The 25,527-nt window shown below is 47.0% G+C and overlaps 1 protein-coding gene across 10 annotated transcripts in view; it reads left to right on the forward strand.

Moving 5' to 3' along the window:
* Positions 1–25,527, forward strand: part of LOC309526426 (dynein axonemal intermediate chain 2-like) — a 78,606-nt gene that overhangs the window by 14,919 nt on the left and 38,160 nt on the right. For 2 of the 10 annotated variants that reach the window (XM_082212509.1, XM_082212508.1), the window contains exons 8-14: positions 2,025–2,147; positions 4,804–5,027; positions 6,705–6,840; positions 7,460–7,606; positions 8,505–8,738; positions 9,413–9,457; positions 12,730–12,932. In XM_082212509.1, the coding sequence (XP_082068635.1) occupies positions 2,025–2,147; positions 4,804–5,027; positions 6,705–6,840; positions 7,460–7,606; positions 8,505–8,738; positions 9,413–9,457; positions 12,730–12,819 (999 nt within the window). In that variant the 3' untranslated portion in view covers positions 12,820–12,932. Of the gene's footprint in view, positions 1–2,024; positions 2,148–4,803; positions 5,028–6,704; positions 6,841–7,459; positions 7,607–8,504; positions 8,739–9,412; positions 9,462–12,729; positions 12,933–16,813; positions 16,856–21,317; positions 21,399–25,527 lie in introns of those variants that run through there. The other 8 variants (XM_082212501.1, XM_082212507.1, XM_082212505.1 and 5 more) reach the window with 8 other exon arrangements.

Here is a 25,527-nt window from a genome sequence, read left to right on the forward strand (position 1 = left end):
GATTTAGAAGGCGATTGGGCTGGATCCAGGATGCGGGTGGCGCTGTGGGTAAAACCTCAGCACCTAGGACTTGCCGATCGTATGGTCGGTGGTTCGAATCCCCGCGGCGGGGTGCGCTCCCGTTGCTCGGTCCCAGCGCCTGCCAACCTAGCAGTTCGAAAGCACCCTCGGGTGCAAGTAGATAAATAGGGACCGCTTACTAGTGGGAAGGTACACGGCGTTTCCGTGTGCGGCTATGGCTCGCCAGAGTAGCTTCGTCACGCTGGCCACGTGACCCAGAAGTGTCTCCGGACAGCGCTGGCCACCGGCCTATAAAGTGAGATGGGCGTACAACCCTAGAGTCTGTCAAGACTGGCCCGTACGGGCAGGGGTACCTTTACCTTTACCTTTGGGCTGGATCCAGCCCCTGGGCCTTAGTTTGCCTACCCATGAACTAATGAAAGTCTAAAACTCTCAGATGCCGTAGAACCAGGGTATCCAACTTGAGTAAAATATTGGGGAGGGGGCAGGTAAGTCCTGCCCCACATAATCACATGACACAGCACACACACACTGATTGAATGGCAATGCCCATTAACTTGGGAGGGCGTGGCCCCCTCAAAAATTGTATTGGGGTTGCAAAGACCCCTCTGCCTTTGGGAGTTGGCTCCTGTGGATAGAACATAGAGTTGGACCTTTGAAGTGGGGTGGGGGGGTTGTAGAATAATTTCAACTGAATTTCACAGGGAGCTTCAGCTAGTATAATAAAAAAGATTCTTGTCCTCTAAATTGGAGGGGGGGTGCCTTTATGAACCACTGCTGATTACCACCAATGGAGGAGGCCATATGGTGGGGGGGGGGAATGTGCTGTCCAGCTGATAAAAACTTTTATCTTGGAGAGGCTCTGGGAATAGAATCCATCTCATCCTGACGACAGTCTTCTAGGTTGGCAGGTGAATTCCTTGCAGACCTGATGGTCCAGGAACTTTGAGTTCCTTTTTCTCTTCTTCCCTCCTAAGTATCTAACGCAGCTTGCTTTCTGGAGCCATCTGGATGACTTCTTTCTGTGGTGCCCCTTGAGCGCCTTTCTTTGCTCTTGTTCTCTGCTTTCACAGCACAAAATAATCTGAATGATTTGAACTAATCTGATAGGAATGTTTCGGGTACAGCAAGTCCTGGGCTCTGCACAAAGGATTCAATTAAGGTATTAGTGTGCCACTTCCAGCCTCCCAATCTGAAGATTCGGTGAACAAGTTGACAAGCAGCAACACTGAAGGCCAAGGGTGTGGATATTGGGGGTGAAAGGCTGGTGCCTAGAGCAGTTCAGGAGACAAGAGCCCTAGGAAAGAGCATACATACTTGGTCACATTCTGCTTCGCTTGGAAACCATCCCTAGTGGGGAAACAGAGCCTGTAGATGGAATGAGCATAGAAGGTTCTTCAGTACTATGCTGTTGATCAGAGATTAGACATTTTGATATTAGATCTTGCAGTTCATGATGGGAGCCGATTCAGATGACTAAGTTGGCCACATGATAGTTAAAATTAGCAATAGCCTGCTCACCTGAAGCTGTCGTTAGATGGTTTCTCATCTCTTAAAATCAGCTAGTAAGATGTGCAAAACAGTGTTGCAGCATGGAGAGTTCCTTAACAAGGTGCCAGCCATGTTTTCTTAGATACCCCATTCCATTCCCCATGGTTTTCCATTGTTTTTCCCAACTCGTGCTGAGCATTCCATGGACAGTGATCATTTGCAGTCTTCACTGTGTTGTGTGTATATATTTTGGGGGAGGGTCACTTCCTTAGCCCCCCCAAACTTTGGGGTTCTCCCAAGCATGCTGATACCACCCCTCTTGTGTGTGGATGGTGCTGTTTGGGTTGTATAAGGATCAGCAAACAGACCATCAAGTTTACTAATAGTGTGGCAGAAACCTTTCATCCAATGAAATTGCCACTATTTCAGCGAGTTGTAAATTAGCCATCTGAACCCACCCATAATGTGGTCCCCCCTCAAAAAGCATCAGTAATGGCATTTCTTTTTTCCAGGTCCTGTGGTGGGACATTCGGAAACTAGCTGAACCAACTGAAACACTAGTGATGGACATCAGTAGGAAAGGGATCTTGGAAAATGCTTTAGGAGCCATTGCCCTGGAATTTGAGCCAACCATGGTGAGTCTGCTCTGAATTCTCTCCTGTGTATCTGAGTTCTAGAGAAGGGTTTCGTCTTCTTTCCCCACCTTTCAGTTTTTGGGTGCCACTAAAACCCTGTCTTCAGTTCCTAAGTGATACTATGTGGGGAGGGGACTAAAGGAGAGAAAACACATGAGAATTATTTTTTTTAAAAAAAAGTATCCGGGAAAAAGCTTAAGAGTGAAATGGCAATAGAGATGTGCCTAGAGAAACACATTTTAAAACCAGGACATTCTGAGTGCACCAGGAGCACAGGAGAGGGCATCATTTATATATATATATTATAGTACACAGTCTGCACACCGGCATTTTCTTTTGCAGAAATTTGACTAGGCATTGGAGAGGTAAAAAGGTAAAGGACCCCTGACAGTTAAGTCCAGTTGCAGACGACTCTGGGGTTGCGGCGCTTGTCTTGCTTTACAGGCCGAGGGAGCTGGCATTTGTCCGCAGTTTTTCCGGGTCATGTGGCCAGCATGACTAAGCCACTTCGGGTGCAACGGAACACCGAAACCAGAGCAGTGCACGGAAACACCATTTACCTTCCCACCAGAGTGATACCTATTTATCTACTTGCACTTTTTGGTGTGCTTTTAAATTGCTAGGTTGGCAGGACCTGGGACTGAGCAACGGGCTCATCCCGTCATGGGGATTCGAACTGCCGACCTTCTGATCGACAAGCCCAAGAGGCTCAGTGGTTTAGACCACAGCGCCACCCACATCCCTTATTGGAGAGGTACAAGGGAACAAACTGGACTTTTGAGGATATAACATGTAAACTGCAAGAGAGCTGAGTAAGGGGAGCAGTGATGGAAGGCGAGCTAGATGGACCGGCCAGTGGTCTGACTTTGTGTATGGCATCTGTGTTCCTAAAACACCCGACTTCCTTCTTTTCAGTCTTGGTATAAAGTCTGAGGTATCCATTGTTATTTCTGGATAAGCTAGCAAGTGGGTAAGAACAACCAGCATTTACTGAGGAACTGTGCAACTTTTAAAATATGGCTCACCTCCATGTTGGCGGTGGTGCATGAGGAACACATCGACTAACATTGTTGTTAAATCTTCTCGCTCTGAAATGGCCGCTTCTGAGAATGGGAGTGTGGGAATCGGCTGCCGCTTGCGAAGGGATCTAATCTCTGCAGCCAGCAGGAGCTGAATCTCAATAAGCATCTTTATCTCTTTGTTAGGTGGCCAAGCAAGCCCCTAATCACTGAGGCTGCAGGTTTTCTGAGAACCAGCGGGGAAGCTAAATTGTGCATCACACATCCCAACAAGCCTACGAGCCTAACTTTGAAAGTTGTGCGGGGGGTGGGAAGAGAGACACACACAAGTCCACAAAGTCTAAAGAACATAGTATTTAATGTTGTCATTGCGAAGGTATTTTTCTCCCCCGCCAGCTAGTGAATCGTACTCTACACTCTGAAGGTGGAGGGACTGCCTTTTTCTGTGGTTTTCTGTGGTGTGTGGTCTTATCTTTTAATTTGTCAGAAGCAGCGCAGAGTGGCTGGGGCAACCCAGTCAGACGTATAGATAATAATTATTTGTTGTTGTTGTTGTTGTTGTCAAGTTATGAGGCCAAGACATGGGACATCCTTAGGCCAGGTGTGGTGATATCACCCCTTTAAGACTGGTTTATAGGAATGGGTTAAAGATAAAGGGACCCCTGACCATTAGGTCCAGTCGTGGCCAACTCTAGGGTTGCAGCGCTCACCTCACTTTATTGGCTGAGGGAGCCGGCGTACAGCTTCCGGGTCATGTGGCCAGCATGACTAAGCCGCTTCTGGCGAACCAGAGCAGCGCACGGAAACACCGTTTACCTTCCCGCTGGAGTGGTAGTTATTTATCTACTTGCACTTTGATGTGCTTTCAAACTGCTAGGTTGGCAGGAGCAGGAACCGAACAATGGGAGCTCTCCCCGTCGCGGGGATTCGAACCGCCGACCTTCTGATCGGCAAGCCCTAGGCTCTGTGGTTTAACCCACAGCGCTACCCGCGTCCCTAGGAATGGGTTAGAACCTCAGAAAGAATGTGCTTACATATAGCTGTCTCCCATTAAGGCTTCAAGGCCAGGGTCACAAGGTAATTGGGTGGAAGAGGTCCCATGGTCTAAGTTCCCATAAAACCTGGGTTTTTGAGAGCTCTCAGCAGCCAGCTAAGCTGAGGTCAGTGTCTGTTTGGGCTTTTGACAGCAGGTTCTTCCGTTGCTCAGCCCAACGGCTACCCCAAACTCACCGTCAGATCACATGTCTGAACCACAAAAATCATACATCCACTGTTTCATTTAGAATATTTTTTGTTTGTTTGTTTTCCTCCTCTAAAAACTATGTGCGTTTTATGGTCGGGTGCGTGTTATAGAGCGAAAAATACGGTATCTACAAATTCCACTTGTCCATCCTTTGGCGGCCAACCTCTCTCTGTCTCTCCTTCCATTGAATATTGTAAGTGCTGAGTTCCATCTTTGGGCTTCGTTGCTCTTGTCTCCTCAAACTTTGCAGCAATATTTATAAAAAAATAACCAATCCACCATCACTTGCCTTTCTACTCCACGTGAGTCCTTTCGTGAGCTCTGCTCTTTGGTCCAGGAAAAGAGAACCCACCACTCTGAAGCGTAACAATAGCATTCCATTGTGTTTCCATAGCCAACCAAGTTCATGGTGGGAACAGAGCAAGGGATTGTGATTTCCTGTAACCGCAAAGCCAAGACTGCTGCTGAGAAGATTGTCTGCACGTTCAGTGGGCACCACGGCCCAATCTATGCCCTGACGAGGAATCCTTTCTACCCCAAGAACTTTTTGACTGTTGGGGATTGGACTGCACGCATTTGGTCAGAAGAGAGCAGAGAATCGTCCATCATGTGGACTAAGTAGGTAACACATTGTGTTGCCCATATCTTGTTGTTTTTAAAATTGCATACATGTCAGCTGGCCATAACAGTGGGTGCCTTGGTGCTGTCAGGGGTTACAATGTGGCCACAACTTTTTCACCTTGAGGGTGCTCCAAGGTCAATTTCTGGCATGCCTACCAACAAAGTCTTAGCTCAGTTGGTTGGAGCGTGGTGCTGATAATGCCAAGGTTGCAGGTTCGATCCCCGTATAGGACAGCTGCATATTCCTTTTCATTGCAGGGGGTTGGACTAGATCAGTGTTTCACAGACTTGGGGCTCCAGCTGTTTTGGACTACAACTCCCATCATCCTTAGCTAGCAGGACCAGTGGTCAGGGATGGTGGGAACTGTAGTCCCCCAAAAAGCTGGAGACCCCTAGTTTGGGAAACACTGGACTGGATTGTCATCATTTTATTATTTGTACCTTGCCCATCTGATCGGGTTGCCCCAGCCACATAATAAAACATTACACATTAAAAAGCTTTCCTAAGCAGGGCTGCCTGAAGATGTCTTTTAAAGGTTGTAGAGTTGCTCATCTCCTTGACTTCTGACGGGAGAGTGCTCCACAGGGTGGGTGCCACTACCAAAAAGGCCCTCTCTAGATGATCCTCAGGGTTCCTTCCATCTCTACAGTTCTATGATTCTATGAAGTCCATGTCAACATAGCAATCTAAACAACCCTTTGTGTTTGTCTTCATCCTTTCCACCTTGGATAGCTGTTACACCTTATGCTTGTTTTGTGCTTTGGGGAGGCGGCGTGCTTTAAGCAATTAATTGGTTGAAAGCACACTGAAACAGAATGTCACGTCAGTGCTCCTCTGTGTGCAACTTACAGTGTGATTCTCGCCAACAGAGAAAAGCAGTAAACTAGGAGATCCCTTCTGCTCTTAAACCAGCTGCCTCTCCCAAGTGTCTCAGAGCATAGCCAAGGCAATTGTGAAGAGTCAATGCAGCATGTTGGATTTCTTGAACTCGGAAGGGTTGTAGGAAGGGTGTTAAGGAATCTTGTGGAAATATGGAACCTTGAGGTTTATATAAATTCCAGCCCTCAAGTGGACTGTGGAAGTGGTTTTGACTAACCGTGTACATTCCAGTGCCCAAGATATTTACATCACAAACACAGGGAATTAATAGCAGACCCTCCATGTGTCCCTATTTTCCAGGGACAGTCTCCGATTTATAGAAGCTGTCCCAGTTTCTGATTTGATCCTGGAATGTCCCGCTTTTCCTTAGGATGCCCCTATTTCCATTGGATAAATGTTGGAGGGTATGGAGTTATGCAACCCCCTGAGCCAAGGAGATAAGTAACTATACAACCTTTAGAAGACCTCTGAAGGCAGCCCTTTATAGGGAGGTTTTTAAGTGATTTAAGTTTTGTCATGTTTTTTTATATATGTTGGAAGCTGCCCAGAGTGGCTGGAGCCCAGTCAGACACGGCATTATTATTTTTATTATTAATTGGATGTTCCTATTTTCATCAGAGAAATACTGGAGGGTATGCAATAGGTTTCTGTTTCCTCTGTGGTTCAGTAGATACACTTTTCCCTCCTTTGAAATACACTGTTGCATGCCAAGCTTCACTTTTAATAAGCAGCTGGAGTAAGAAGTCTTTTAAATGGATCCTTTGAAACACAAGAAATGCTGCGTTCTTTGGCAGATACCATATGGCATACCTCACAGATGGCTGCTGGAGCACCACTCGGCCAGCTGTCTTCTTCACCACCAAGATGGATGGCACCCTTGATGTCTGGGACTTCCTCTTCAAACAGAATGACCCTACACTCAACTTGAAGGTGATTCCAGAGGGAACAAACATATCCACATTTCAGATTCTTCTGTTGCAGTCTTCCTGTTCTGAGACTTCCACTCTCTAGAGGCAGAACGTTAACTTGGAAGATCTCTAGCTTGGTGCCCATTTGAAATTAAGTAGTGGTTTTTGTCACTTCTGCCGGACTTTGCAGTAGCTCTGGGTGACTCTGGTGCTGCAACGGTAGCCAAATAGTTAAGTATGGGCTCCAGCAGGTAGCCACTTTCTCGGAAGGGGAAAGTTTGTTCATCTTGTGCGCCTTGTCCTGTTTGAAAATGGCTGCATTTTTGACGCAGTTACATTTGTTTGAAGGCCTCTGCATGAAACAGCTTCCAAACATGCATAATTTCTGCAGGCTAAATGCCAATTTACACACACATGGCCCACTTTTCTTATATGGAGAAAACCTCTGTGCAAGGAAAATGTGGGGAGCATCCCCCAAAAGGTGGCAAAATGGGGCAACAGAATGGCATTTGATTAAAACCCTGAAAAATCTGTTCTGCTGTCGATCCTTTTAATCTGAGCTAAGCACTCAGTCCTTGAAAATGTACTGGCATTGAAATGCCAGCAAACCCTTTGCTCCTGAATGGGTCTTTCTTCAACAGGTCTGTGATGATCCTCTCTTCAGCCTGCGTTTACAGGACAACGGGCGTTTTATTGGCTGTGGCTCCAAACTGGGTACAGTGACACTGCTGGAATTTTCCTCTGGCCTATGTACCTTGCAACGGAATGAGAAGAACCTGGCTTCCGCAGTGAGTGTCTCTTGCTTCCTAGGGGGCAGATTGGGGGGCGAGGCAAACATACCTCCTTGCAGGAACGTGTGCATGTGTTTTGTTCCTCTAGTTCAGGCGTAGGGGACCTCCAGCCCAGGTGCTGAGAATGTGGCCTGTGGACCTCTCCTTCTAGCCCTCAGACTTCTGCCAAGGCCATGGCCCTGTTACACACCCTCCTCAAGTGTTTTGGCTTCCTCAGCCTGGATAGTTCAGTTGGTTAGAACATGGTACTGATAACGCCAAGGTTGCAGGTTCGATTCCAATATGAGACAGCTGCATATTCCTACATTGTACTAGAAGATCCTCAGGGTCTCTTCAAACTCTATGATTCTATGACTCGAATGTGTCCTTGAATTGTGTGAATGCCTCTTGATAGCCTGATTAATATAGGTTAATACCTTAGTTTATTGTAAAAAAAAATTAAAAAATAAACTTGTAGAAAAATGATGGGATCTGCCATATATCTTTAAAATGAGACAGGTCTGCATCTCTCTAATAGGAAGGTTAATGAACTATCACAGGACCCCAACACAGGGCTCAGAAACCCCATACAGTGGTACCTCAGGTAACAGACGTTTCAGGTTACAGACTCTGCTAACCCTGAAATAGTACCTCAGTTTAATAACTTTGCCTCAGGATGAGAACAGAAATTGTGCGGCAGCGGGAGGCCCCATTAGCTAAAGTGGTACCTCAGTTTAAGAACAGTTTCAGGTTAAGAACAGACCTCCAGAACGAATTAAGTTCTTAACTTGAGGTACCACAGTAGTCCAAAGTTAGTGGCATGACTGATTTAGCCTCCGTGAGGTAGACCGCTTCAGTTCCACCTACGGGGCTCCCTTGAATCCTTTTCAGCCTGTAATCCTTCTGTGCACCTCAGATGTTTGAGCGGGAGACGAAACGAGAGAAGATTCTGGAGGCCCGCCACCGCGAAATGCGTCTTAAGGAGAGGACCAAGACAGAGAGCAAGGAGGACCGGGGGAAAGAGGACGTGGAAGAGGAGAAGCCGGAGGAGATCCTGGCACGGGTGCAGAAGGAGTTCTTTGATGTCATCGAGGGAGAGCTCAAGCGCAGGGAGCGAGCGAAAGCCAAGCCCAAAACTGGCGACGACCAGGTAACAGGGCCGCTGAGAAAGATGCAAAGGCTGACTCTGGAAGCACAGCACAAAGTCCAGGGAGGTTGATGAGTCTTAAAATAGCTGCCAGGTATCATTTACGGAAATGTATGTAACCCTGGGGTTGTCTGGCGATGAACGACAGGATAGAAATTACATGCAGGAGGAGACAAATAAATTGTTGTTTAGTCATTTAGTCATGTCCGACTCTTCGTGACCCCATGGACCAGAGCACGCCAGGCACGCCTGTCTTCCACTGCCTCCCACAGTTTGGTCAAACTCATGTTGGTAGCTTCGAGAACACTGTCCAACCATCTCGTCCTCTGTTGTCTCCTTCTCCTTGTGCCCTCCATCTTTCCCAACATCAGGGTCTTTTCCAGGGAGTCTTCTCTTTTCATGAGGTGGCCAAAGTCTTGGAGCCTCAGCTTCAGGATCTGTCCTTCCAGTGAGCACTCAGGGCTGATTTCCTTCAGAATGGATAGGTTTGATCTCCTTGCAGTCCATGGGACTCTCAAGAGTCTCCTCCAGCACCATAATTCAAAAGATAATTCAAAAATAGCCTCCAAGAATGTGACATCATGGTACAGGGGCACTTAATGCATAGCAAGAGAAGGAATGTTCCAGGAAGATGTTTCAGATGGCCACATGTCTTATAACATCCTTCCATATTTCAGGAGCGGACATTTGACGAAGAAGACGATGAACCAATCCTTCCTAAGGTCAGTATTCCTGATCCCACTCCCAAATATCATTTAATGCATGGGTAAGCAAACTAAGGCCCAGGGGCCGGATCCGGTCCAATCGTTTTCTAAATCCAGCCCACAGACGGTCTGGGAATCAGCGTGTTTTTACATGAGTAGAATGTGTCCTGTTATTTAAAATGCATCTCTGGGTTATTTGTGGGACCTGCCTGTTGTTTTTACATGAGTAGAATGTGTGCCTTTATTTAAAATGCATCTCTGGGTTATTTGTGGGGCATAGGAATTTGTTCATTTCCCCCCCTTCAGAATATAGTCTGCCCACCCCCCAGGTCTGAGAGACAGTGGACCGGCCCCCTGCTGAAAAAGTTTGCTGACCCCTGATTTAATGTGTGGAGTATCCTTGATCTGCAAGATATCCAAGAAACTCTGGACCCGTCCCAACCTCCTTAAAATAGAAGAACACTCTTGTTAATGGAGCTTGCCCACTGACCCAAGCGAACTTGTCACACTAGCCAACAAGAATGACCATAAAAGAGGAGCATGGATGGGATTGGTTGATCCGTATGAGGTATTTGCCACAGCTATGAACATAAGAATAGTGTGCCGCATCAGGCTAGAACAGTGTTTCCTAAACTTTGGCCTCCAGCTGTTTTTGGGCTACAACTCCCATCATCCCTAGCTGGAAAGACCAGAACCAGGGGTGATGGGAATTGCAGTCCAACAGACAGGTGGACACCCAGGTTTGGGAAACACTGGGCTAGAAGATTTAACAACAACATTAGTAAATGTGTTCCCACCACCACTGCCAACATGGAGGCGAACAATCGGTTGCCATTCCTCAATAAATTCTCTAATTTACAATGCGTGGTTGCTCGGTGTTTTTACCCAGATATGACCATGGATCCCTCAGACTTTATACCGAGACTGAAAAGAAGGTTCTAGGGTATTTTAGGAACATAGTTGTCATCATCAGAGCCAGCTCCTAGGTTCCTTTGCTTTCCCCAATCAAATATCTGAGAAGGCCTGCCATCCTCCCAAGGTGATGGACATTGCCATTCAAATGGCATACGTGTGCTGTGTCCTGTGCTCGATTATGTGAGGCGGGGCTTGCTTGCCCCCCCCCAAAAAAATATTTGATTTGGCTGGCTGCCATATACCAAGTCAGATGATTGGTCCATCCAGTTCAGAACTGTCCACACTGACTGGTGGCAGCAGTAGCTCTCCTAAGAACATAGGAAGAGCCTGTTAGATCAGGCCAATGTCCCATCTAGTCCTGAAGGAGCGTCTCCACCCTCATCATTCAGCCCAGACACTGAGGTCCAGCTCCGACGGTTCCCTCACTGCGAGGAGTGAGATTACAGGGAACCAGGCAGAGGGCCTTCTCGGTAGTGGCTCCTGCCCTGTGGAACACCCTCTCACCCGTTGTCAAGGAAATAAACAACTACAGTGGTACATCGGGTTACATACGCTTCAGGTTACAGACTCCGCTAACCCAGAAATATTACCTCGGGTTAAGAACTTTGCTTCTGGATGAGAACAGAAATCGTGCAGCAGCGGCGCAGGGGCAGCAGGAGGCCCCATTAGCTAAAGTGGTGCTTCAGGTTAAGAACAGTTTCAGGTTAAGAACAGACCTCCAGAACGAATTAAGTACTTAACAAGAGGTACCACTGTATCTGACTTTTAGAATAATAATAATAAGTAATAATATTTTTTTATTTATACCTGGCCCTTCCCGGCCAGAGCTCAGGGCGGGTAACACCAGTAAAATTACAATAAAAATATAAAAATAAAAAACCAATTTAAAATACAGGTTAAAATATAATTTAAAATGCAGCCTCATTTTAATAGTAGCCCATAGATCAAAACCATAAGGGGAAGGAAACATAAGGGTCAGACTGAGTCCAAACCAAAGGCCAGGCGGAACAGCTCTGTCTTGCAGGCCCTGTGGAAAGATGTCAAGTCCTGCAGGGCCCTAGTCTCTTGTGACAGAGCATTCCACCAAGTCGGGGCCAGTACTGAAAAGGCCCTGGCCCTCGTTGAGACCAATCTAACCACCTTGCGACTTGGGACCTCCAAAGTGTTGTCCTCCGCAGGGCATACCAGGAGAGGCGGTCCGGTAGGTACGAGGGTCCTAGACCGCATAGGGCTTTAAAGGTCAAAACCAGCACCTTAAATCTGATCCTGTACTCCACCAGGAGCCAGTGCAGAAGACATCTGAAGGCAGCCCTGTATCAGGAAATTTTTAATGTCTAATGTTTTAGAAATTTTTTAATGTGCTGTAAAGCCGCTCAGAGTGGCTGGGGAAACGTTTCCCAGCCATATGGGCAGGGTATAAATAAATAAAAATATGATGATTATAGTCCAGCATCCTGTTCTTACAGCGGCTTAACAGTTGCCTGCAGGGAAACCAGCAAGCAGGATTCAAGCACGAGAGCACTCTCCTTTCCTGGGGTTTCCAGCAACTCTTTTCATAACCATTGCTGCCTCCCAGTTGTGGAGGGAAAACATAGCCGTCATAGCTAGTTGCCTTGATAGCCCCCTCCATGAATTTGTGCAATCCTCTCTGAAGTTGGGGGCAATCCCTGCCTCCTGCAAGAATGAGTTCCATACTCTTCTTAGCATTACTTCTGTCACAGCCAGTTTGCGCAGCTACAGGGACCACGTAACGCTCAGGGCTGACCTGTGGCTTTCAGCAGAATCATATGGCAGAGTTCCTCAGGGGCCGCGTTACCTCAGACTGCAGGTGGGGTTTCCAAACTTATGTTTGTAGGAACTAGTACAGTGGTACCTCTGGTTACGTACTTAATTCATTCTGGAGGTCCGTTCTTAACTTGAAAATGTTCTTAACCTGAAGCACCACTTTAGCTAATGGGGCCTCCTGCTACCGCTTCGCCGCCAGAGCACAATTTCTGTTCTCATCTTGAAGCAAAGTTCCTAACCCGAGGTAATATTTCTGGGTTAGCTGAGTCTGTAACCTGAAGCGTATGTAACCTGAATCGTATGTAACTCAAGGTACCACTGTACACCAGGGAAAACATTAAGTTGAAAACCCTTTCCCCTGAATTTCTCGTTTTCTATGTGCAGTGGGTTGCCTTTTTGGTTTTGTTTTTTACTGTGGGATTTTTAAAAAATGCAATTCCTCACCTGTCTGAAGTGGTTTCCAATTCATTATGGTAATTTTTATTCCAGAAGAAATAAGGATATACCTCTTCCAGAGACTGATTTTGAGGGGAGATCACTTGTTAGTGCAGACTTGCAAAGACATATTCCTGGTTTCTGTTTTTTTGCAGGAGGAAGAGGAAGAGGAAGAGGAGGAGGAGGAGGAAGAAGAAGAAGAAGAAGAAGAAGAAGAAGAAGAAGAAGAAGAGGAGGAGGAGTGAATGGGGAACCCTGAAATTCCTGCATGAAATTTATATGTCTTCCTGTTTGCTCTTTCTATCATTTTTTTTTACACAACAGACTCTATCAATAAATGTAGCAACATTTTTTTGCACTTTTCTCCTGCTACTCTACCCTAACCCGAACAAGTGTCCAGCTGAGTCCTAAGTGCCTTTGCCATGGAAACTTGCAATAACTCTCAGTGCCTGAGGGACAGAAATAAAATTTGAGATTGCCGTGATGAATTGATAGCAATACAGGGCTGAAAACAAGAAAAGGAACTTCCGCATAGATGACCCTTTAATATTCTGCACAGGAGAGAGAAATCCATAAATGCCAACAAGGGGAAATTATTCCTTTTGCAGCGCCTCTGCCACAGGGGAGGGAGCAAGATGCTTTTGTTGCTGCCATCTGAAGGTGTGGTACAGTACTGTGGCAGTTTTATAGTGTTGAGTGGCATTAATAAAGCACTTTAGGCAAGTCAGCCAAGCGACATAGGAGATAACAGAGTGATTTCAGATGGGGGCTTAAATTGCAAAAAGGTCATCAAGATATTATAAGCAGGTCATTATTAGCCATATGGGGTTCCCTGCCCCAATTTCTCCCAGAAACACATCTAGATTAAATAGGGGGTAAATAAAGATGGATATATATGTGGAGCCCTGATCCCATAATAAATACCTGTGTGGAAGCAGTCAGAGACATCTAATAAGGGCTCATCCACACTTCTGCTTGTTCTGTACTTAGAAAGTATGGGTCTGGGTGGCTGTCTGCTTTTCCAAGTGGTTTTGCCTTTTGCCCTGCTGCTTTCTCCGGGAAAACCCACTCTTTGGCAATAAATCAGAGGAAACATCAGTCTGGGGGAAAACCCAATAGTGGGGTAGGAGAGCTGAAGAAAATTTCACATCTGGCAACCTATGTGTGCCTTTGGTTTCAGATAGTACATGGGTAGACGACTCTTAAAAGCCTGGGACACACATTTTCACTGTGGCCCAATAGATGTAGTTGGACTCCAACTCCCATCATCCCCAGTGGTCAGGGATGATGGGAGCTGTAGTCCAACAATACTTAGAGGGCCACAGGTCTCCCCCCCCCCCGCGCTCTGTATTTTTCCTTTGGGGTGACTAGTTCTGCAGGTCAAATTGTGAATAATAATAATAATAATACTTTATCTAGAAATATTGAACCCTTTGAGCCTTGGCACCTGAATATATTTCCACAAAGGGTGGGTTTTCTTTCCAGTGTCACCCACTCACTTTTCCGAGAGAGGGGTGTAAAATTTCCTCTTCACCAGCCCAGCACAGTTGCAAAGTAGCATCCATCTCCTCCTCCTCCTCTCAAAGCCCTCCTTAATGAGATGTCAGATCCTAGAATTGGCCATCGCTGCCCTATAATCACTTTGTGTAATACAATGGAAAGATGGTATCTGATCTCCCCCCCCCCCAATATTTTTTATTGATTTTCCAAAAAAAAATTTAACAAACAAACATAAATCTCAACCATATTTAAACCAAACTTAGTAAGGTTGTTTTCTGCTGCTCCGGAGAAGCGGACACGGAGCAATGGATCCAAACTACAAGAAAGAAGATTCCACCTAAACATTAGGAAGAACTTCCTGACAGTAAGAGCTGTTCGACAGTGGAATTTGCTGCCAAGGAGTGTGGTGGAGTCTCCTACTTTGGAGGTCTTTAAGCAGAGGCTTGACAACCATATGTCAGGAGTGCTCTGATGGTGTTTCCTGCTTGGCAGGGGGTTGGACTCGATGGCCCTTGTGGTCTCTTCCAACTCTATGATTCTATGATTCTAGGATTCTAACATTGTTAAGTGACTTCCTCGTATCCCCCTGGTTGAATTTCAGTGGATATCATTCGAATGGCTTTCCAAAACCAATATTCTAATAAAATTAACTTAATCACTTAACATCTTTCTTTCTTTCACATTCCGCATTAAACATATTAACTCATCACATTACCTATTTCAATCCTAAGCCTATCTGTTTTTTTGCAAGCATCTACAATTAATTTAACTTAACATGTTTAACTAAATAGTCTTTAAATTTCGTCCATTCTTCCTGATATTCCTCCTCCTTCTGGTCACGGACTCTTCCGGTCAGATCGGCCAGCTCCGAAAAATCCATCATTTTCATCTGCCAGTCTTCCACTGTTGGTACTTCTTGTGTTTTCCAATTCTTAGCTAATAAAATTTGAGCAGCAGTTGTGGCATATAAAAATAATTTAACATCTTTCTTGGGCAATTCCCAACCTGTTATTCCAGGTATCTGATCTTAAAGCTGTTGCCTTCCTGCTCCTTTTAATGTCTGAGCCAAAGGAATCTTTGCATTTGCTGCCTCCAACGCGACAAGAGAAAACTCCCACTGTCGCTTCTCAAATCCACAGTGCTTCAAATGGCAAAGGACACAGAGAGAGACACAGACACAAAGACAGTTGAGCTACAATAACCAGAAGCATTGGCGCCAGGAACCACGCAACAGAGAGCGAAGGCCAGTTATCGCAGCAAAGTCAACATATTCAGGCCTTACTATTGCAGGGCAGCATCTCCACCAATCCCTGTTGGTTAAATTATTAATGGGATGCTCATCTTGCAGCCCGTGCAAAACACTTTCTCCTCGAGGTAGAAGCAGAGGGTAAGAGTAATGGAGAAGAGCTGCCTCCAATGGAGTCTTGTTACAGTCTTTATTATTATTATTTTTTTCCTTCCTGATGTGCACACGGCATCTGGTCAATGCACAAAATGCACTTAAAAACGCACAGTCTCTGCTGTTAGTTACTTAGCAAGTTACTACTAAAAGGTTGAGATCTCCCTTTGGTAAACTTGTTTGAAAGTGCTCACAATTTTGCATGCCAAGAGCAGTTCCAAACATATTGAAATCCTAAGTTTCTAGCTCTCGTGATCTTTTGCACCCTGTGCGATCCCACCACGCTTCGTATCATTGCTGCTGCATAAACTGGATGCCCTTCCCATGGAGCATTGAGTCTGTCTCATGAAGGTCCCCATGATATATAAAGGTAAAGGGACCCCTGACCATTAGGTCCAGTCGTGGCTGACTGGGGTTGTGGCGCTCATCTCGCTTCATTGGCCAAGGGAGCCGGTGTACAGCTTCCGGGTCATGTGGCCAGCATGACTAAGCTGCTTCTGGCAAACCAGAGGAGCACACGGAAATGCCGTTTACCTTCCCGCCGGAGCGGTACCTATTTATCTACTTGCACTTTGACGTGCTTTCAAACTGCTAGGTTGGCAGAAGCAGGGACCGAGCAACAGGAGCTCACCCCGACGTGGGGATTCGAACCACCAACCTTATGATCGACAAGTCCTAGGCTCTGTGGTTTAACCCACAGCACCACCCACGTCCCTCCTGATATATAGGGGCTTTATATATAGCAGGGTTTAAAAAACAGCACACTCCTTGCAGCTAATAAATAGACAGCTGGGGGGGGGAGAGGGAAAAAGAAAACGGGGAAGCAAGCAAACCCAGGCACTATTTCTTCATAAATGATCTGCTTTTGCTGTGTCTCTTCTTAAGCCTTCCTCTAGGCAACCTCACAGCAATATGGTCCTTAGTTTAGCTCAGGGGTCGGCAAACTTTTTCAGCAGGGGGGCCGGTCCACTGTCCCTCAGACCTTGTGGGGGGGCAGACTATATTTGGGGGGGGGATGGATGAATTCCTATGCCCCACAAATAACCCAGAGATGCATTTTAAATAAAAGGACACATTCTACTCATGTAAAAACATGCTGATCTGTGGGCCGCATTTAGAAGGTGATTGGGCTGGATCTGGCCCCCGGGCCTCAGTTTGCCTACCCATGGTTTAGCTCTTCAGCGGTAGCTGGAGGAGAGGGAGAGGCCAAGTGTAGCATTCGTGACATTGTCCTTGAATAGTATTATGAGTTTGTGGTGTTCAGCTGAGTGCCAGACCTCTCTAATCCCTGCATCGAGCACGTGTTAAAATCTAATCAAGGCTTCTAATTTTTGGAATAGCCAGGTGAGCCACCGAGTGATGTGTAAAGAGAGCAAAGGAAGGGGCTCTGTGGGAGAAACCTTGAAGAGAACAGGTAAGTTACAAGAGGTGCTATGGATAACCCCGCAATTGCTTATTCTTGCTTTGTCCCATGCAAAGTGGTACAGATAAATGGATATTGTGGCTACTTTGAACACTATAATTGTCCTGCTAATATCTTCTTCTTGAAGCCTGGTGATGCACCCTCCTCGACAAAAATCCCTTCCAGCTCAGTCCCAGATCATGCAGTGGGGGAAATGGCCTGCGAGTGTTCGGTGCCAGGGGTGCCAATTTGAATAAAATATTTGAGGGAAACCCCCCTCAAATATTTTATTAGGGGGAGGCGAAGGGACCACGGCCCCTAGGAGTTGGCTCCTATGTTCGGTGATGAAGCAAAGGCACTCTGCACATGTTCTGGGGCGAAGCTGTTTGATGGGTTACTTCGGGACATCCTCCAGGGCGAATGCCAGAATCTCTGGAAACCGGCTGAGTTCTCTGGCTGCAGCCACCGCAGGTCCTTCTCCATCTGGCCATCTGCCATGGATGCTTCTCAGCAGAGATTCCTGCATTGCAGGGATGGACTAGATGAAATTGGGGGGAGGGGGGATCCCTTCCAACTCTACGGTCCCATGATTCTATCCTTCCGTGGCACCCGCCCCCCACTCCCTCTTCGGTACTAGGCGCCAGAGGGCGACGCGGAGCAGGACAAGACCGCGCAGCCCAGCCAATCGCGCGCCTCTGTGTCACCAGGAGGAAGCCTCCCGCGCGCCCGGTTGTTGTGTACACTTTGGAAAGATCTCCAGGGGACCCGAAACACCAGGAGGCAGCGAGAGGAAGAAAGAGAGAGAGAGAGAGAGGCGCGAGACGGCGGGGGCAGAGAAAAGGCTGAGCCTCTGCAGATCCCAGATGGGGAACGGCAGAGTCCCCCAAGGCGAGGCGCAGGCGGAGCTGCAGCTTGCGGCAGCTCTCCAAAAAGGGAAGGCGCGCGCGTAATTTGGCAAGGTGCGGGCGCCCGTCGAATGGCGACGCCTCCCAAGTCTTGCCTCGGATTGAGAAGCGCCCGCTTGGCTTTTCCCGGTCGGAATGAACTGAGCCTGAAACGGACCAGCCTCGGGTAAAGAACAGAGAAAGAGTTGAAATCGAGAAGTCAAAAGGAGGATCCGCACGTGGCTGACGCTTGTTTGTTAGTTCCCACCCAGCAGCCCCCGGTTTTCCATCCACCCTCCTCGCCTTCTGGGTACGCACCTGTCATGATCATGAAGGAGACGGGCGACTCCAAGGACCAGCAGCTCACGGTGAGTGAAAGGGGCTCCTTGTTTCTAAGTCCTCTCCAGGGGTGAAAAGGAAGGGAAGCGGGCGGTGAAGTCCATCAGCAGGACGAGAAACAAAAGTTGGCAAGCGCTTTTTGAAATGGCATACACGCACGGACACGCGCACGCAATTGGCAAAGAAACCCGAATACAACGGCATGGGGATCGAGTTGATTAATAGCTGAGTTGGTTGTGTTAGCCGGTAAGTATATGAAAGGTCAAAGGAGGTGTCCTAAGAGTGCCCCTTGGTCTTAGGTGATCATCTTTCTCCCTTATCAAAATGGGATCCAGAGAGAGCTTCGCTGACTCTATCAGCGCAGCCTGTCTGGCAGGTTAGAATAGCTGTAGTTATGCAGTGAAATAAATCCTCTTATCTTATGCCCCAGACCTAAGAGGTCAAGCCCTGTAAACATATTTAGCTGCAAACAATGACCTGGGTTAGCAAAGTATGTGTCAGTTCTCCTGTCCACTAGTTTTATTCCCTAGGTGCAGATAAAATTTCAGGCTGGCTAAGCATTTTCTTTATAGTATAAGTTATTTTAAATATTGTTTTTAACGCTGTAACCCACCCTGGGAGCTTAGGGTGAACAACAAACAAACAAAAGTGTTGCTAAATAAAATGTTATCCAATGATGGTTAGGCAGGCTGCATCTTGGTGGAGAATCTTGTCTACCTGTTTCTTAAGGAGTTGGGGTGCATTGTGGCTGTTGCCTCTGGTGCACGCATAGAGAAAAGCTCCTGTGTATTTTGCTGTGTGCATTGCATCACATCGGACCTGTGTAGCCTTGTGTATCTGAATCGATATTTGGATAAGGAGTGGATAGGGGCTACCCTGGGATGAAAATAATGAAAACTGACATGATGATAACCAGGAGTCAATTGTTGTGTGTTCATGGCATAGAGTGGCAATTGTCGAGCACAATGGGATCATTTTGGCAATCAACATTCAGATAATTCAATTCCGGTTGCAATGTATGTGCAGCCTGCTGTGTTTTCCTACACAATTATGCTAATTCAGGCATAGGCAGACTCAGCCCTCCAGGTGTTTTGGGACTACAACTCCCATCATCCCTAGTTAACAGGACCAGTGGTCAGGGATGATGGGAGCTGTAGTCCCAAAACATCTGGAGGGCCGAGTCTGCCTAGGCCTGTGCTAATTGGAGCATCCTCAGCTCAAAGGCATGGGCCACATAAGTATGAAGTGAAAACAGGCTCCTGCCTCATGGATCTTGCAGTGTAAAAGGAAATGATGGAGAGAAAAAGCACAGAGAGGGATGGGGCCAGAGGGGGAGAGAGTAATAGGGGAAGGGGCTGTGGCTTAGTGGTAGAGCACATGATGTCTCAGGTGTCTGTCTCAGTATAAGGCAGATTTCTATATTCCTATGTAGGAGCCTGGGGACGCGGGTGGCGCTGTGGGTTAAACCACAGAGCCTAGGACTTGCCGATCAGAAGGTTGGCGGTTCGAATCCCCGCGACAGGGTGAGCTCCCATTGCTCGGTCCCTGCTCCTGCCAAACTAGCAGTTCAAAAGCACGTCAAAGTGCAAGTAGATAAATAGGTACCGCTCCGGCGGGAAGGTAAATGGTGTTTCTGTGCACTGCTCTGGTTTGCCAGAAGCAGCTTAGTAATGGAAGCCTGGAAGCTGTACGCCGGCTCCCTCGGCCAATAAAGCGAGATGAGCTCCACAACCCCAGAGTCGGTCACAACTGGACCTAATGGTCAGGGGTCCCTTTACCTTTACCTATATAGGAACCTAGACCAGAAGGCATATATGTGGAGCCACCCCTACTGAGAATGTAACCAACTTTATTCAAGAACGTTTGTAAGCCAACATTGTACTGTGTAAAGTGCTTCGATAACTTTTATTGAAAAGCAGTACAGTATATCCATATTCTAACTGACCAGCTAATTAAATGAGCAGTTATACCTGTTGCACAAGAGAGAGTGCTTTATCTAAACTCTGGTAATATAAAATTCTAATTCCTAGGTATACAGTCATTTGTAAATTGTATCTCAGTTATGCAGACTTTTTTAAAAAAAAAAACCACATAATTTTTTTAATCTAGATTTTCAAGATAGCCTACAAGAGAAAACCATAAAACAGATCAGAAACAAAAGCAGTTGTCGTAGCAACAGTAAAAATGCAAAAAGCAGTAGATACAGAATTGCATTTCAGTTATGCAGACTTCGATTTCCTCTCTGCTTTTTTTGAATGATGCTCCAGCTTAAGATAGGTGAAGTTCTACTGTGTCCATACGACAAAATGACATTAAACAGATGGGCAGGTATAAGTAAATTATTATTATTATTATTATTATTATTATTATTATTATTATTATTTAGGGTTTAGAGGGGTGATTTAGAAACTGCAATGAGTTTCTTAACAGCAGCCCATGTGATGCTGTATAAAATGGTGTGGGGGGCTTTGAGGGGAAAAACCTTTCAAGGGCATTTCTGTTGGAGGAAGAATAAGAAACAAGCGGATCTTTCAGACTGAACCCAACATAAGAATAAGGCCTGTTTTTTTCAGGAGCTGCTGTGTTTGATTTAAAACCAGCTGTGTTTTAACTTCTCAAACGCCAAGGTACAGTCTTGCCTAGAAAGTATGCCCTCTAGATTGTGTCCTGAAAGCCTTTCTTCCAAATTCTGGACCTCATGTGATGAGAAAGTGGGCATTTTGGTAAACAAACAGCTCCAGTGACGGAACATCTTGCAGCTCTGGGCTGTTGTCTTTAGAGGGCGAGTGGGGAAAAGAAATGAACCTTGCTGGCTCACGTGGCAGCAGCAGCTTCTGTAGACCCATGGCTCAGCAGTGTCTGAAGCCAGAGATGCTGCTTTCTGGACAGTGTTTCCTTTCATCCAGGGAAAAAGGCTGTAATTGTCTGTGTGTGGCTGCCTGCCAAGGCCTCTGAGAGACGCAGGTTCTCTCCCTAGACAGGCGATGCTCAGGTGAAGCACACTGGGCAGGGCGGTGGTGGAAGAAATTGACCGAAGAAAGTTCGGAAGTGGAAGGAACTTCCTTCATGCTTTTTGTCTCTGGACAGCCATGACTCCCATGAAGGTGCTAAGAGTCTCTCTCTCCCCTCATCTCACCCCCTTCTCCTCCTCATCTTCCTTGAATCAGTAGGGGTGGAATCCCTCTGTAGCTCATAATCCATCTCCTCTTTGTATTCTAGGTGGCTCTTCGCATACGGCCGGTCAGCTTAGCAGAGCTGGAAGAAGGAGCCACGCTCATAGCTCACAAAGTGGATGATCAGGTACCATGGGGGTCCTCCTTCCTGATGCCTTGCAAAGTGGTGGGAAGGGGACTGGGGATGGTGCCGGATGAGTTCTTGAGATGGGACTTTGAAATCCAGCATCAAGGATGAGCTATGTGGATGGGTTTCAATAATTTAAACACAAACACACACATAATGCAGCACAGGTCACTGAAATAATAGTAATAATAACAATACAGTGGTACCTCGGGTTAAGTACTTAATTCGTTCCAGAGGTCTGTTCTTAACCTGAAACTGTTCTTAGCCTGAAGCACCACTTTAGCTAATGGGGTCTCCTGCTGCCACTGCGCCGGATTTCTATTCTCATCCTGAAGCAAAGTTATTAATCTGAAGCACTATTTCTGGGTTAGTGGAGTCTGTAACATGAAGCGTCTATAACCTGAAGCATATGTAACCCGAGGTACCACTGTAATAATAATAAATTATTTGTACCCTGCCCATCTGGCTGGGTCTCACCAGCCACTCTGGGCGGCTTCCAACAAAGATTAAAAATACATTAAAATATCATACATTAAAAACTTCCCTGAAAAGGGCTGCCTTCAGATGTCTTCTAAATGTCAGGTAGTTGTTTATCTCTTTGACATCTGGTGGGAGGGCATTCCACAGGGCGGGCGCCACTACCGAGAAGGCCCTCTGCCTGGTTCCCTGTAACTTGGCTTCTTGCAATGAGGGAACCGCCAGAAGGCCCTCAGCGCTGGACCTCAGTGTCTGGGCAAAACGATAGGGGTGGAGATGCTCCTTCAGGTATACTGGACCGAGGCCGTTTAGGGCTTTAAAGGTCAACACCAACACTTTGGTGGTGCAATATCCACCAAGAGTTCAGGGCTGCTGAAGGGAGTAATCTGTTGCATAAAGAGGGTCCCTGAGGCTCCAAGCTGCCTGGGCAACATGATCCAGAAGTTCTGGTGCATCATCTCAAAGGCTGGAAGATGCACCCCACATAGGAAGTAGAGGAAGCTGCTTTGCCTGTTGGTTATCCTATTGGTTCATTTAGCTTGGTAGTAGCCAATACAATGCCCTCCAGACTGCACTTGGACTACAGTTCCCATCATCCCTGGCCATTGACCATGTTGGCCGAGATTCTTGGGAATTGTAGTCCAGCAACATCTGACTGTCACCATGCTTGCTACCATTGATCTAGTCCAGCCTTTCTCAACCTGTGGGTCCCCAAATGGTGTTGAACTACAACTCCCATCACCCCTAGCTAGCAAGGCCAGAACTCAGGGATGATGGGAGTTGTAGTCCAACAACATCAGGGGACCCACAGGTTGAGAACTGCTGATCTAGTCCATGATTGGATACCAGGAAGTCTCTAGTGACTCAGGCAGCGGCCGTCCTCCATCCCCTCCTATCTAGTCTTCTTAACTCAGTTGCCTGAGACTGATCATGGGATCTGTTGAATGCAGGCACTTGTTCTGAGCTACTTCCTGGAGGGATAGCTCAGTTGGTAGAGTGTGAGACTCTTGATCTCAGGGTTGTGGGTTCGACACCCACATTGGGCAAAAGATTCCTGCATTCCAGGGGGGGTTAGACTAGATGGTCCTCATGGTCCCTTCCAACTCTACAATTCTATGATTCCTGCTAAGCAGGTGCCACGGACCTCAGCCCCTCTAAAGACGATGGGGCCATGACCTTGCTTTCCTCATCGTGGGCCTTGGACTCACTTTCTTGTTTCCTGACCTGCCTTGTCAGCTACTGAAGGTTACAAATGAATTCTCCTCTTTATTCTTAAGGTTAGGCACAGTGGCACAGAAATCAGGCTTGGCCTGTCTTCAAATGAAGCCCTGACAGTGTGGGAACACTGGCAAATGTTAAAGTGAATGAGAAAGGGGGGATCCTAGTGACTTGCTACTGAAGATTATCAATCCAGGGGAAAGAGATTGCTGAGAAATCAAGTAATAGTGGACTAATAATATTACTGTGGTACCTCGGCTTAAGAACTTAATTCGTTCCGGAGGTCCGTTCTTAACCTGAAGCTGTTCTTAACCTGAAGCACCACTTTAGCTAATGGGGTCTCCCGCTGCCGCCGCTGCGGGATTTCTGTTCTCATGCTGAAGCAAAGTTCTTAACCCGAGGTACTATTTCTGGGTTAGCAGAGTCTGTAACCTGAAGCATCTGTAACCCGAGGTACCACTGTATTTTTAAAAGCAGTGTACATGCTTGAGCCCAGGTAGCAGGGATGACATAGACCAGACTTTATATCTGCAGAGATCCCTTTCCCAATCGGCTTGCTTGCTGAGGGATTGCTGCATCTTGCAGTGGATTTTGGGGTATAATATAATAACACACTCTGGGTTCACCCTGGGCTTGGCTGCTGCCCCTCTCTTGAGCTGATGAACTGAGCGTCTTTGCTTTTTTCAGGGACGCTTGTTCGCGGTAGCTGGTTTCAAAATGAGGAAACCAAAAGTTCCCATGAGCACAGTTGTGGAAACGGTCACTATGCATTTGGGGATTAAACTGTTTTCTGCGCAAGGCCAACTCTGCCATGTGGCACAAATAATAATAATAATAATAATAATAATAATAATAATAATAATAATAAATTTTATTATTTATACCCCGCCCATCTGGCTGGGTTTCCCCAGCCACTCTGGGCAGCTTCCAACAGAACACTAAAAACAGAATAAAACTTCAAACATTAAAAACTTCCCTAAACAGGGCTGCCTTCAGATGTATTCTAAAAGTCAGATAGTTGTTTAGTTCCTTGACATCTGCTGGAAGGGCGTTCCACAGGGCGGGTGCCACTACCGAGAAGGCCCTCTACCTGGTTCCCTGTAACTTGGCTTCTCGCAGTGTGGGAACGGCCAGAAGGCCCTCGGTGCTGGACCTCAGTGTCCGGGTAGAACAATGGGGGTGGAGATGCTCCTTCAGGTATACTGGGCTGAGGCCGTTTAGGGCTTTAAAGGTCAGCACCAGTACTTTGAATTGTGCTCGGAAACGTACTGGGAGCCAATGTAGGTCTTTCAAGACCGGTGTTATGTGGGCTCGGCGGCCGCTCCCTGTCACCAGTCTAGCTGCCACCTTCTGGATTAGTTGTAGTTTCTGGGTCACCTTGTAGCCCCACGTAGAGCGCATTGCAGTAGTCCAAGTGGGAGATAACCAGAGCATGCACCACTCTGATGAGACAGTCTACAGGCAGGTAGGGTCTCAGCCTGCGTACCAGATGGAGGCAATCGCCCAAGGCCCCAGATGCTGAACTATTGGTTGGCTACTTCAGTTGCACACCAATGTTCACATTGCCCCAGCGGCTCCTTCACTGACTTCTGCAGGGTCTCCTCCTTCCTAGGTTTCCTCTTTTTCTACCTGCTCTCTCTGTTTCGTCTGCTTCTTCCATCTTCACTTCCTAATAGTTGCCATTTGGAGCTGCACTGTGTTGGACTTGCCATCCACAAGTGTGTGGGGGCCTGCTCTGTTACTCCTGAGCTGAATGTTTTCTGTAGCGTTTCCCATGGGTGTGCTGTTGTCTTTCATCATAACCCTTTGTCATCCTATGGTTCCTCAGAGCCAGTGGCGTAGCGTGGGTTGTCAGCACCCGGGGCAAGGCAAGTAATTTGTGCCCCCTAACCCGTGGATTTGCGCCCCCTAACCCTAACCCCCAGAAGTTGCACCCGGTGCGGGCGGCCCCCCCTGCACCCCCCACGCTACGCCACTGCTCAGAGCACAGAAGGTAAGCTGAGATTCCCAGTTCTCTGCAACACCGTCTCTGGACTTGGTCTATGCCATCGAACATTCTCATTAGCAGCTGCTAAGGAGCCCTGCTTGTCTCCCTGTTTGCGGGAGTCAGGAGAGAAATTAGGTCTGCTGATTAGAAGGATATTCTTGGACTCCCCTTGAGAGTTGCTGGGAAATGCTGGCTGCAATTGACTCTGCAAGCTTGGCTGCTGAGACTCAGACAGTCCCCGGGGGGAGCCAAGCTGTTGCGTCCGTGTGCTACATTTGCTTTGGTTTGAGGAATTGCATCATGTCTGGGCGATGCAGAGCCTTCCTGGATCTTCTCGGAACTGTAGGCAGATTAGAGTGTGTGTGTGTGTGTGTGTGTGTGTGTGTGTTTTCCAAGGCAGATGAAGGCAGCTTTAAAGAGGGATTAATCCTCATTATACTGTTACAC

This window comes from Podarcis vaucheri (genome assembly GCF_965113315.1).
Source record: "Podarcis vaucheri genome assembly, chromosome: 2".
NCBI classification, from domain to species: Eukaryota; Metazoa; Chordata; class Lepidosauria; order Squamata; family Lacertidae; genus Podarcis; species Podarcis vaucheri.